At 30.3% G+C, this 13,512-nt stretch overlaps 1 protein-coding gene across 3 annotated transcripts; it reads right to left on the bottom strand.

The window, feature by feature from the left end:
* Window positions 1-6,271: 6,271 nt before the first annotated feature.
* LOC108756232 (serine/threonine-protein kinase B-raf-like) lies at window positions 6,272-13,410 on the bottom strand. Of its 3 annotated transcripts, none has more exons than XR_001939817.1 (3): window positions 12,437-13,410; window positions 8,966-12,165; window positions 6,272-6,286 (listed from the first exon to the last, which is right to left on the bottom strand). XR_001939817.1 is itself a non-coding variant. In XM_018499865.1 (3 exons), exons 2-3 carry the CDS (start codon window positions 11,852-11,854, stop codon window positions 9,185-9,187), a joined length of 2,463 nt encoding a protein of 820 aa, XP_018355367.1. In that variant the 5' UTR covers window positions 11,855-12,165; window positions 12,437-13,410; the 3' UTR covers window positions 8,367-9,184. The 3 variants fall into 3 exon arrangements, 2 of the variants coding, with proteins under 2 accessions (XP_018355367.1, XP_018355366.1); XM_018499865.1 differs by lacking the exon at window positions 6,272-6,286 and having other exon boundaries at window positions 8,367-9,187; window positions 9,395-12,165; XM_018499864.1 differs by lacking the exon at window positions 6,272-6,286 and having other exon boundaries at window positions 8,367-12,165.
* Window positions 13,411-13,512: the final 102 nt, after the last annotated feature.

Genomic DNA, 13,512 nt, shown 5'->3' with positions numbered 1-13,512 from the left:
TTTGTCTTGTAAGATAGAACATTTTATATTGCTTTTATTAATATTTTAGAAAATATAGAAGGAAGGAGAGAGAGAGAGAGAGAGAGAGAAGAAAGAATAAATTATTGGTTTAGCTTGATATGATTGTCTTAGCAAAAAAAGAAAAGCAAGAAAATAACATTTTATATTAGTTTGTTAAGGAAAATAACAATTCGTTATTTTGAAAATAATGGGATGAGTCATTTTAAAAAATCAGTAACTAGTTATTTTGTTAATTCGATAACGTGTAGTGATAACGAGTTATTTGGAAAAGCAATTTTCTCATCTCTGATCTTTTGTTACAATTATCGTTCTCCTCTTGATTTGATTTTGTGTGAGAGAAATTCTTTCTCCCAAAACATACACAAATAATCCGAACGCTGCAAATAAAAGAATTCACTATATCCAACGATCGAATTATCCTATCGACACTATCTGACGAACATGTTATCCGTTGGAACGGAACGGAACTACTATTCCGTTCTGTGAAATTCTTGACTATTCTTGACACGAGTTCAAGTGCGCACGCGTCGTTCGATACGTTCTGTTTGTCTGGTTTTGTTTTTTATTTGCTTTTTTTCTAATTAATGATTAATTAATATCCATGTTATAATTAACGTAAATATCTTACAAATAGAAGCACACTCGAGCCACATCACCAAAAGATCAATAATGATTCCTAATATAATTCTTAGATTCTTAGATAATTTTATTACAATATAAAGTATAAAGAGATCATAAAAGCCATAAAAAAGTGTTATCCCAAACTAATTAAAGAATAATGGAAAAGCCTGTTGCTAAATTTAATAAATAGGCAAATAAACTCAATCTTTTTGAAAAAATATTTATTTCTAAATTCTTTTCAATATTGTTTAAAAAACAGAATGATTACTTTAAATAAGCTTTACAAAAATAATAAAATACATAAAAAGTATTCATATACAAAAGTTTTTTCTCGATTTAAAATTTGTTTTCATATTTTACATTTTTTTTTATGTAACTCACTTTCCACTGTGTAGCAAGCACTGTATCCGTTTATAACGAGATGCATCCCAGCTTGAAGCAAAAAAATTTATGTAAAAAAAATGTTAAAAATAAAAAAACTTTTAAATTAAGAAAAAACTTTTTCCCTTAAAAAATATATGATCTTCGTTGCTTTAAATAATAAAGATATTTTTACAGCGGCAACCTTGTAATTTTTTCCATAATCTTCTATACTGCAGTATGTTTATTTTACACTGCAAAATGTTTATTAAAACAAATTGATAAATTTAAAAAATGTACTATATGTATATGTATAATTACTGCGTAATTATATAACTAGATCAATAATCGATAACAAATCGGCTCGAATTTATGCAAATCCCAACTCTGCTTTAAACAACTAAGCTATGTTTTCAATTTAAATGTAATGTCCCTTTTAGCCTATATTGCCGCATTTATTGTAAGAGCATACAAAGTATTCAGTGTTTGGTATAGACTATTGAGAATTGTTATTTAGTACGTGGTCAGCAAAATGAAATTTTTTAAATTAAAAATCTCGTTTTTTCAATTAATTGATATTTCGACATATATTCCTATGCATGGCTCAGCTTCTATGAACTTGCTAATGGGCAAAACGATTTATTTATGACTGCAATATAAACACGAGTTGTAATACTCGAGAGATTCCGCTATCACGTTACAATAGTGAAATGAACCGCTTACGCATCAATTGATACGCGAAACGTAATATAACACGTGGTTCTGTTGTCATTCAAAATATTTCCATCCACGACCATTACCTTGATACATATTTATAATCTGCATTGTACCGGAATTTGCTATATACCAGGTCAATCGTGTTCTTTTATCGAGATGCACGCCGAGCGACAGTAAAAAGAATAATATATAAATGTCAATTCAATATTCACTATTTGACATTTTTATATTGTAAAGAACGAGAAAGTGGTAAAAGTAATATTGTATTACTAGAATTAAATTTAAACTTTTAATTAAATTCATCCTTTTTATATAATCTTGTTCTTCATTTGAGAGAAAACGATATTTCAGTTAATTTAATAATTTCAATTTCAGTCTACATTACGTCACCCGAAAATAATTGCCAAAGATTTATCCTGGAATAACAGCCATTCAATATATAGTTTTTATTCTGTCTAATATATAAGAATTGCTTTTGACGTCAACATGGTACGAAAACGGAATACATTTAATAAATGCATGAGGAGAGGGAATCTTTATTATTAACTGTGACTTCATAAAAAATAAAAATGCTTCCCTGTAGCATTCAATCAATATTTACTGGAGCAAAGAAAGTTGGATTTGTTTGAAAACATCTCGTGAAGTTGCTGCGGCATAGAATTGAATAGACATACAGAACTTTTCGTGCAGGCAGACAGTAATTTCAAATGATATTTCTTCCTCAATTGCCTTTGTCACAATCCCTTAATGACTTGTATACGTTAAGCCCATTTTACAATTGCGTAAGTGTAGTTGTAAGTAGTTGTAATTGTAAGAATTGACCAATCACAGTCGAATATTCTTTTCATATGCAACCACTTATAACTATACTTATGTAGTTGTAGAAAAAAGGGTTACACAAATAACACAAAATGCGTCTCTTGTTATCGCAACGCTTGCACATATCCAAAAAGTTATTTGTATTTCATTGTAATCTGAGTTCATTGTCCTTTTACTACTACATTATACAAGTATGCTAATGAATGAAGTGCTACACTGAGTGTCGCGACAATAAATCATTCGAAGGATCGTTGTAAAGGTTTTTTTTTTGGTTGTGGATCAAATGTCGTTCTAGAGTTATGTATGTATAAATCATTATATATAGTTATGCATGAGCAATTTTTTCTTATTTCTTCAAACTTAATTTTTTATAAAAGAAACAATGCAACATATTTCCTTTTAATTATTTTTTATTTTTTCATTATCATTACTATTTTTTTGGTACTAAACAGTAATTTTAGAAAAGAAAGAAGGATATCTGGACAAATAATGATGTATTTTGTATATAATTATATATGTTTATGTGACATATATGTATATTTATACAATATGTTTTACATAAAAAATATTTTACTAATATGTTGCATATGTATGCGTTTCTAAAATAAAATAAACTAAATACACGTAACATGATTAATATCGTATTTTTTTAAAATAGAATATTCCTTTAGAATCACACACAAAAGGAACACATTGATCAACATTAGAAAACAATTTTTTAATCTGAAATTCGGAATTGCATGTTTTTTTTTATTTTCATACTCCTACGCTCCGCAACATCCAGGGACAGTAAAGGTAACGAGATCGTTACAATGAGTATCAATCCCCGGGTAACAAGTCGCTCCGGGCTGTGCAGCTCTAACGATCGGTGCTTCCAACCCAGGAGAGGCTATTTGGAGATGCTCGCACATACGCAAGAAAGCAAATGCCGCGATTGCTGTAAAATCTCAATCGCATATATATTCTATTATAATAAAAAAAATAACAATTGAAGATATTTTCTGTGAAAGAAATATTGTAATCAAGGAAACAGTTAAGTCACTAAAAATCAGCGCTAAAAAGGATCAAATTCAAAGTTACGTATTATTACAAAAAATATATTTGCCGACCAATGTTTAAAAAAGTGTTTCAAAGCTCAAAACCTCAACTTTCGAATGGTTAATCCTGTGTCGGTGCAACGATGTCACTATAAATGACGCTAACAATAAGTTAAAGTGAACCTTGAGGAATAAACTTCAACTTTAATGACATGTACAGGAAGAACGAAACTTTTTCTGCAAATTTCTTTAATTATGTATTGTAAAATATATAACATTTTCTCTTTAAAATACTTTTTTAATCATTACGTTAGAATTTTTTTCTCACTGAGTTATAACAATTTAAAGTGAACAGTACCTTTTTAGATCTTTTCTCTAAAACGTGTACCGACCGTCATGTCTGTATTTTGTTACAACAATTTAGCTGTTTACATTCTTGAAAGTTGTCTTCTTGTCATTTCGAAAAAATGCGAACATTTTCGGAATACAGATTTATTTCTCTAAATTTACTTAGAGACCCTATATTGGTGTCTGAATGATTTCGTCAAGATCCTACGGGAGAAAAAGATGTATATACTTTCTCTCTCTCTCTCTCTCTCTCTCTCTCTCTCTCTCTCTCTGTCTCTCTCTATATATTATATAATACATAATATATACATATACTATCTCACTTTAACATACACTATTTCACTCTATAACTTTAATTAAAGAGTGAGACACAATGTAAGTTCAAGTAAAATAGTATTATCAATGTGTATACGAGAAGAAAGTAGGATGTACTACCTTTTTTTCTCCCTCATAAGATTTTGACGAAATTGATCATAGTCATGCAGATTCTAATATTAGAGTCTTTATACGTTTATTATAAAGTGTAATTGTTATAGATGCACATCATGAATTCAATATTGATATATCGTAATAGTTCGTGACAACTTTATGATAGTGAATTCACGATGATTCATTACAACTTCGTGCTAATTAAAATTTTAACGTAAAGTTGCCACGAATTATCATTATATCGTTGTCCAATGACGAATGTATGATATGCATTTGCAACAATTTTGCGTATAGTAAGTTTAAAGAAAATCTTTATATCGAAAATGCTTGCATTTTTTTCGAAATGTCAAAAAGCAAATTTTAGATATGCAAGCTACAGCTTAGATTGTTCCGGTAAAATACTGGCGCGATGGCAGATATACATTTTTAGAAAAAAAAAAACTCACTTTGTACTTTAAATCGTCATAATTCATTGAAAAAAATCGTAGCGTAATAATAAAAAAAAGCATTTTAAATGTTATATTTTACAATGCAATTACAAAAATTTACAGAAAATATTGTTTTCCCCATACATGTCAAAAAGTTGAAGTTTACTCCTTCAATTCTTTTAAGGTTTACTTTGAATTAATACAGTTTATAATAAAATCGTTACAGAGACACAAGATTTATATACTTTCGAGAAACATTCTATGCAGCATCATATAACACGAAAACTGTCTAATTGGCAAACTGTTAGGCAATCGATGTCGTGTTTTTTTATACACATGCATGCACGACTTGCCAGATTTATTTCACGATTTCTCATCGTTATCTCTAGTTTTGGAACAACAGCATCGACTATTGAAACTATTAGTTAATAAGCGCAACAAGTGCTCCGTACTCCGTGAATACGTCCACGAGCAGCTCTTATCATCAGAAGGGAGTTAGACACTTGCGCAAGTCGATAAAATCGTATCACTACACTAAAAGAAATATATTAAATTTTAATAAATATTTGTTTAAATAGTTCTAAATAAATATTTACTAAATATAAACATATACATATTTATTTGGTACAAAAACGATTAATTTTATTTATCATCTTTTTTATTAAGCAATTATTATTTATTTGCTATAAGTAAATGTTTACTTAATATCATTAAAAAATATATATTGAAATTTATTAAATTTTTGTAGCGTACCAAAAAGAATTTAATATAGAATTCCATTTTCAAATAGAATTCTACTAAAAAATTACTGATAATTTGCTACACTTTTAGAATATAAAAGATAACTTTAAAACATAGTTTTAGCAATAATAAATAAAAGTAATAATAATAAAAGTAAATACAAATGAGATAACTTTCAACTAGTTTACACACTAATTTATATTAACTGATTAACTTAATTATTAATTATTTTCGAATAAATTTATATTCCAAAAAGCAAATATTAACACTTTTGTTTCTTTAAAAGTGCTAATACTCTTTTCTTCTATAAAATTTGAACATTGAACAATATTATACATTAAACAGCCAGCTTTCGTGTCCGTCGCAACTGTCGTTATAATTATGTGACTTTGTTACTTTGAATAAAAAGAAACAAAGATTTTACTAGCGACTGATGATTTAAAAAAAAATCTAATTTATAAATAATAAAATTTTTGAAATTATACTCCCATTAAAATTTAATAATTATTTATAATATGCAATTTACATATCATGCATAATTATAATTATTTTAATTTAATTTAATAATAATTTACAAAATTAATTTTTAATTTAAGTTAACTTTAATTCAACTTTAAACTGAGTTAACTTTTGTTTATATAACTTTCAACTAACTTAATTTTATAATCATTAATTTTAACTTACTCGTTAAGAAAAAAACTCACATAATCCTGCGCATTTCATGGGACGAAAATAGTTGTTTGAACTGACCTGAACTTCATTCTTCTACAACGTAAGGGAAGAGAAAAATGATAATAAAAATCAATACATGGACGACAAGGGTAATAAATGTTTTGTAATAATTTACAGAAGGCCTCGAGATCCCATTTGTAATTTCGACGCTAAACTCATGAATATTGTCATCTTGTTGATGCTAAAGTTATCATATATCTGTTATGAAATCGAAGTCTAAAAAAATACTATATTGTTATATAACTATTTTTTTAAATTAATAAATATTAATAACAAAATTTCAAAAAAGCTATATACCTATTGGATGTTTTGTCTCATGACGTTAAAGATGTGTCACATCTCAAAAAAACATTATCAAAAGTATAAAAAATTCATGAATTACTCTATTATTATATCTGAATATCTGTATTTTGAATACAATTCTTTAAAAAATGATTTGTTTTATTAAACTTGATATTTGTATAAAATCGCATTTTTTGTATTACCCCTACAGCACAAAGTTGCACAAAATTGCACAAAAGTTGTAGTAACACTATTACAACATTGCATGTTACAGTAATATTACAGATTTTGCAGCGATATTACTGCAAATTCTGTGCTGTATGGATAGTAATTTGCAAATTTGATAAAGTCGTAGCATTACGAATTAAATCAAATTTTTTATATACATATTAACAAAACTAACAAACAAGTTTATTGTATAGTGTAAAAATTCATTTGGGTTCACTTAATCGTTTAAAGTTATTTAAAATTGCAACAAAATAAGGTTATTTCGTTGCATAAAGTCATTATAAACAAATTATTAGTTTCGTTTTTTTTTGCAGTTGATTTCAAGGCGTGTTTATAACAAAATTTTTTTGCTCAAATTAGTTATTGATATTGACTTTTTAATTAATTTTTGATTGATATTTTTAGTTAATATTGTAGCTAAAACATTTTTAAAGAAAAAGAAAAACATGCACGTTTTCTATTATGTATACTAAAATATGATTTGACGTGATAAGTACATCTCTTTAACTATAAATTCTTTGTGTTTATTGACGTAAATACTTCTTTGGATTAATATTTTAACACATGAATTTATGCATCGAAATATATATGCATTCCCATTTGTATGTATGTATGTACCTATGTACTTTTATAGACACCTACATTCATGTGTTAAGACATTAATGAATTTATATGCAAATCGATGACGTGTGGATATACTTAGCGCGTGTATTTTGAATAATTAAATTTCTGTCCTATGAAAGAAATTAGATGAGACATAAGGATAGTCGAGGATAGAATTGCTGTAAAGAAATAATTACGCATTTATTATACATAAATATATAATACAGAATAATAAATTTTATTTTTCCTTACATATATCGCTGTAGAGAAATGATTTCACATTAATTATAAAAATGATACCGAATATTTTATTTTTCCCTTATATATATGTGTATACATACATACATAGATACATACATACATACATGTACATAAATAAGAGAAGGTAAGGTAAGAAAAAAAAAGCCACTAAAACGCGAGATCTAGCAACTGAATCATTTTACTCCGTCCGTGGTCCATCTTACTCCGTTTTTTTCCTAAATATATTTTGTTCTTTGTGTATACACGTACATAAATAAATATATTTCTCACTTTTATTTACGCGTATATACATATATATAAAAATATATTTTTTTAATTTTTTTTAAATATTTTTATGTTTTTCTAATGGAATGAGAGGGATTTAAAATATGACATAACGACAATTTTCCAATGTCAACTGACAGTAATATTCTCTCTAGACCGATTCCAAATTCGTATTATTTCGCGTATTACATATAACAGCGTTAAAAATATTTGCATCATAAAGATTCGAATGCCGTTGTAATACAGGAAAGGACGCACATTTTTGTTTAAAATATGATTTAACAATTAAACATAGATTGACATATTATAAAAGTCTGTACACATATATTTAATGTCTACCTTTTTGTCTCGATGTCATATTTAAATAATAAACTTTAAAACTCAAGTTTAAAACGATGGTTTAATTAGTTAAATTTAGAGACACAAAGTTTATGATAAACATTTTATTAAAAACTTTTTCGAAATTTGTATAATTAATCATCTTGTTCAATTTTAATACATATATTCTTGCTTGCTACTCATGTTGAATACAATTATCTTAGGCCATATTATATTCGAAAAGCAGAACAGAGTAGCAGCTAAAAACTAATCGTTGTACTATCATATTCAGATCAAACTGTTCTGCTTGACAATAAATACATATTACAGCACCTTAAGATATGAAAGAAGAATCAAAATGATCAATATAATTAAAATAAAACAAAGTAAATGTAAAAAATCATTTCGATTCTGCCGCACGACAAGTTTCCGCGTCCTGTGTGTATAAGAGTTATAACACTTATCATACGTTTGTTTCTTATTATGTTGATTGGATCTTATTAATTGGTTTAAGACGCAGTTCGGTCCAGATCCCTATTCGTAAAACTTATACAAAATCAATATACGCTACATCACATATATACACATTTATATACAATATATCATTTTTTACAAAGATTTTTTTCTTTAAACTTCTAAAAAAAAATAGAATAACAAACTTATACGTTGCTAGACCCGTAATAAGAACAAACTGCGTATTCGATCACATGTGCTTTACTTACTTTAGAAAGAGAAAGAAATCTATGATAGGCTTACCTTCTCTTTCTAACTCTGAGATAGTGAGATTGAACTGCACTATACTTCTCCCTTTCTTCTATTAACTGCTTGGCCAATCGCTGAAGGAAAAGGCGTAGCCTTTGTGAGGCGCAGAATTTGTGACAATTGAAGCAAAATGCTGTCCTTTTCTGATACAGAGTTCAAATTGCGCCTGCGATGAATATCTCACTTTCCCCTGGCGGCCGACTACGTGACCAATCACTGGAGAGAACGAGATTTACAAAGAGAAAAGCTTGATGCATGTGCAGTTCTACTCATTGTATCTGAATCCTATATTTTTATTCTCCATTGTAAATACGTTAATTAAGGAAGGTATTCTTGTTCCAATTTTAGCTAATTTACTATTTGTTGTCAATTTTAAAAGTCAGCAAAAACATCTACAACACTAGCACTATTGCTAACGCTTACATTTGCGTTAATGTTAGCGTCGATAGCTTTTTCGTCATCATAATCGTCAGCGTCAGATGTGAGAAAGTCTTGAACATCGTCAGCTCGTTCAATATAGGTATCTGCTAACACGTCAGTCTTTAATGGTAAAGAAGTCGTTCTTCTTATTTTCGGTGTAGCCTTGAAAACATGGTACACTTGTCTTAAAATATAGGGAAACAATGGTCGCTTCTCTTTCTCAAACTCGATGCATTGATTGTAAAGTTTTACGAGTTTTTTAGGTGTATCAGAACGTATTTTTTTGTCGTCGGGTTTTAAACCGCCACGTCCTACATTATATAAAATAAACAGTTTATCGGTTTTATAACCGTACGGTAAATCACGGGCAAATAATTCATACATTACTATACCAAATGCATACACATCAGATTGAAAACTATATGGATAGTCTTCTTTAAACCTTAAAACTTCTGGAGCCATCCAACGAACGGAACCAGCTAACTGGTTCTCTAGCTCTTCTTCTAACTCTTTTTTAGATTTTGTAGTAGTCCTTTTAGTCTTTTTAATCTTGTCATCAGTGCCTACCTTTTTATTCTTTTTACCCTTTTTAATCTCTTCATCCTTTTCATCGTTTTCGTCATTTTCATCCCTTTCATCCCTTTCGTCCTTTTCATCCAGTTCATCTCTTCTATTATTTCTCGGTTGTCGGCTCTTCATTACTGCAAGGCCAAAGTCACCAATCTTCACGTGAAGTCCATTATGAAAAAAAATATTCTTACTTTTTAAATCCCGATGATGAATATTTCGGGCATGTAAATAGTCCATGCCCTCTGAAATTTGTTTAAGAATTATCACAATTGTAATCATTTCTAATTCGTCCTCCGCGACATGCAGACGATGATATAAAGAGTTTCCTTCACACCATTGCGTAATAATTGCTAAATAAGGTTTAACAATACAAGCCATAAATGATAACACATGCATATGCCGAATTTTACGTAAAACGTTCACTTCATTTTTAAACATTTCTATTTCTAGTTCTGTAGGAACTTCAATATTAAGTCTTTTCACGGCCACAGGTCCATACCAATCAGCTTTATACACAGTTCCGTAAGTTCCCTTTCCCTTTTCATCATCGTCTTCATACGTGACTTCTTCCGCTACAATTTTAAAATCTCTTATTGAATCTTGACTGAAAATACTATCTTCAGATTCTGTATCATCAGCACATGAATCATCTTGGTCCTTTGATTTTTGATGTCTTTTGTTTCTTCTAGGATATCGTAAAAATTTTGTTCTTGTAGTGACTTGAGTGGTCTTATCAATTGTGGTTGGTTCAATGTCCTGAGCAGGTTTTTTAATTCGTCTCCTTGAACTAATACTCGGTACGGGTACTGGTGGAATTTGAATAATTCCTGTAGTTGGATTATTAGCCAATAATCTTTCATAATAAGCTGTTCGTCTTCGTATATGTTCACAGAGTAGAGACGCATAACTTACACATTTTGTATGAAATTTTCTATTACATGCTTTGCAGATAAATCCATAAAGAACACTTTTTCCACAAACATAACAGTAACCTAACAAAACTTTGGTACCCGCAAAATTATGAGTCCAAAAAACTGGAACAGGAAATGTTTCCAGATACTCCACGAACACTTCCTTACACGGCAAAGTTGATATGTCTGTATCCCAAGAAATAAAATATGTCATACGTTGCTTAATATAAGCTGCACAGTCATCCAAAATTAATTGCCGACGTTCCATAGCTTTTGATACTGCATTCCTTAAAGTAAGTCCTTCCTTTACCTCTATAGTGGTATATTGACTATTTGGGAGGTGTATCATTAATATAGATATCTTTTTCTTCTTCTTAGCTTCTTCAGCTTTTTTTCTTAATTTCTCCAATTCCTCTATTTTTTCCTGTTTATTTTCAAGTTCTATTTCTATACATTGCAATTCATGTAGTTTATCAGCTCCTTCCTCATATTCTTGTAAATACTCTTTCTCGGGAAATTCTTCATCTAAAACAGATAGCCAGCGATTAACAGCAGTTTTACAACATGTCATAACTTTTCCTATGTTATCTATTTCAAATTTCAACGATTTTTTCTCTTGAATGAGGGATTGATACGAATCCGAATGAATTGCAGTTGATGTTGATGGAACTGATTCTACAATCTGTTGACTGTCCTCGTATCCATTGCACTCGTTCATTCTATCTTTATTTTGGATAGCATCTTGAAGCTCTCTGTGTAACATCGTGGATCGTGACAGTGGATAGCTTGTTGTTGATGTTGACGGGATTGCTATCTCTAGATTGTCAAACTTATCAGGCTCTATCATCATATTTGCTGCTGTCAATGGTACTGTCGATTCTTCAATTTCTAGACTGTTATAAAGTTCATCAGACTCGATCATCTGCATTCTCCTCTTATAAGCCATCTTAAGCTGCTTAGCATACCAGGTCTTTCTTGACATACGCCGTCGAAACTTCCTAGGAGGTTCGCAAATCGTAACTTTCCGTTGTAGCTTTTCATTTGAAAAGAGCTGTTTATCTTCATTGTCATTATCTTGGAAACACCTACACACTCCTCTCAAGAGAGCTCTAAATCGCTCTATTTTGCTCACTGTTCCTCTATATACTAATTTTTTAATTTCCCTTTTTTCTTTTGTTATTGTTTGCTCGTATTGTGCTCTTCACTATACACAGTTGTTGTCTTCTTACACATACGTTGTCACTCTTCTTCGTTATATTTCTTATTGTACCTTGCACGTGTCGTATCAAATTCCTGCAATCATATAACAATATGCAACATATTACATATTTTCTTGTTAACCAAAATACCTATTATCTATAAGTTTTACTATTATCTTTTGCAACCATCACATCACAATTTTTTTCTCTTTTTTTCCCGCTTTTTCTCTCTCACTACTCTCTATATTACTTTATTTATATATAAAATATATAAATAAAATAACATAAACAAAATAACATAAATAAAATAAAATAAAATAAAACATATATATACATTCTTTTATATCTTTCATTTATTTCCTTACCCCTTATCTTTTGCTAAAAATTTGTCAGCAATGTAATCTTTTATTCTTGACAGTCATGCGTTGAGTGGATCGCGCGCGTGTGATGTATAAGCTCAGTCTGATTTCTAAAAGCTCCAAAACCGAACTGTAGCAGGAACAAACGATACGCAGCTTTTAAAGGTCAGTGGTGCGCCGGTGCTGTTCGTGACCTTCGCAATGATTCCCCCTCCTGTCACCTTGACCTCTTCACGTGCCCATACTTCTCCCTCTCCCCATTGCCCTTTCTTTCCACCCTCTCCTTTTCGTCCTTTTTCACCACCGTTGTTGAAAATATTGCGATTAACACACCGAGAATTAGCGAAAACGAAGTAATCACTCGAAAATCGCCAGAATCGTGAAAATTTCCGATCGCGAATATTAACCATCCCGATCGATCGGATAATACATGGCTCCATTCGTACTGCAAAGTTTAATTCCGGAATGAGTCTAGCAAAACGCTTAAAAATTCACGTATTCTGTGATTAATTCTTGGCACAGCCTCGACTATTGTTCCTTCGCAGGTATAACGCTTCGCTGCGAATCTTGACGCGTATCCGCTCGATGAAGCATTTAAATTTAGACGTCGTTACGTCGTCACATCGTTTCATGGCTTTCGAATATCTGCCACACTTGAAAGAGACGAGGCAGTATTGCGTTGCCAGTGCCGATTATCCGATCACTCATTCGATCGGCAACAATCTCGGCACTAAACTGCACTACAAATTCAAGTTCATGAGCAGGTTCAAGTTCAATTTTTCTGTAAACACACTTGCCCGTTCACGTAGCGCGTTCTCTGACGTCACTATAAGTACGCTTTGACGTCAGAAGCTTACGGCACTATCACCGTGACAACGGAAAGTCGATCTCTTATTGGCTGAGCAACCTACGTAAGCCCTCCCGCCCCGTCACGTATACCAGGGCTGACAATTGGAGAACGTTCAAGAACCAGGGACAGCATACCTGGGCAAAATCAATACTTGCTAATATATATACGTTATGTATAAACATATATATGTATATATATATATATATATATATATATGACAATCTCATAATTT

The sequence above is a fragment of the Trachymyrmex septentrionalis genome, unplaced genomic scaffold, assembly GCF_001594115.1.
Source record: "Trachymyrmex septentrionalis isolate Tsep2-gDNA-1 unplaced genomic scaffold, Tsep1.0 scaffold97, whole genome shotgun sequence".
Lineage (NCBI taxonomy): Eukaryota > Metazoa > Arthropoda > Insecta > Hymenoptera > Formicidae > Trachymyrmex > Trachymyrmex septentrionalis.
Note: the sequence above shows the minus strand (reverse complement) of the source record. Positions and strands in the feature narration are given on the sequence as shown.

What these genes read in the sequence shown, in the direction of transcription:
- LOC108756232 (XM_018499864.1), bottom strand. Translation starts at nt 11,854, where the DNA reads ATGTCAAGAAAGACCTGGTATGCTAAGCAGCTTAAGATGGCTTATAAG.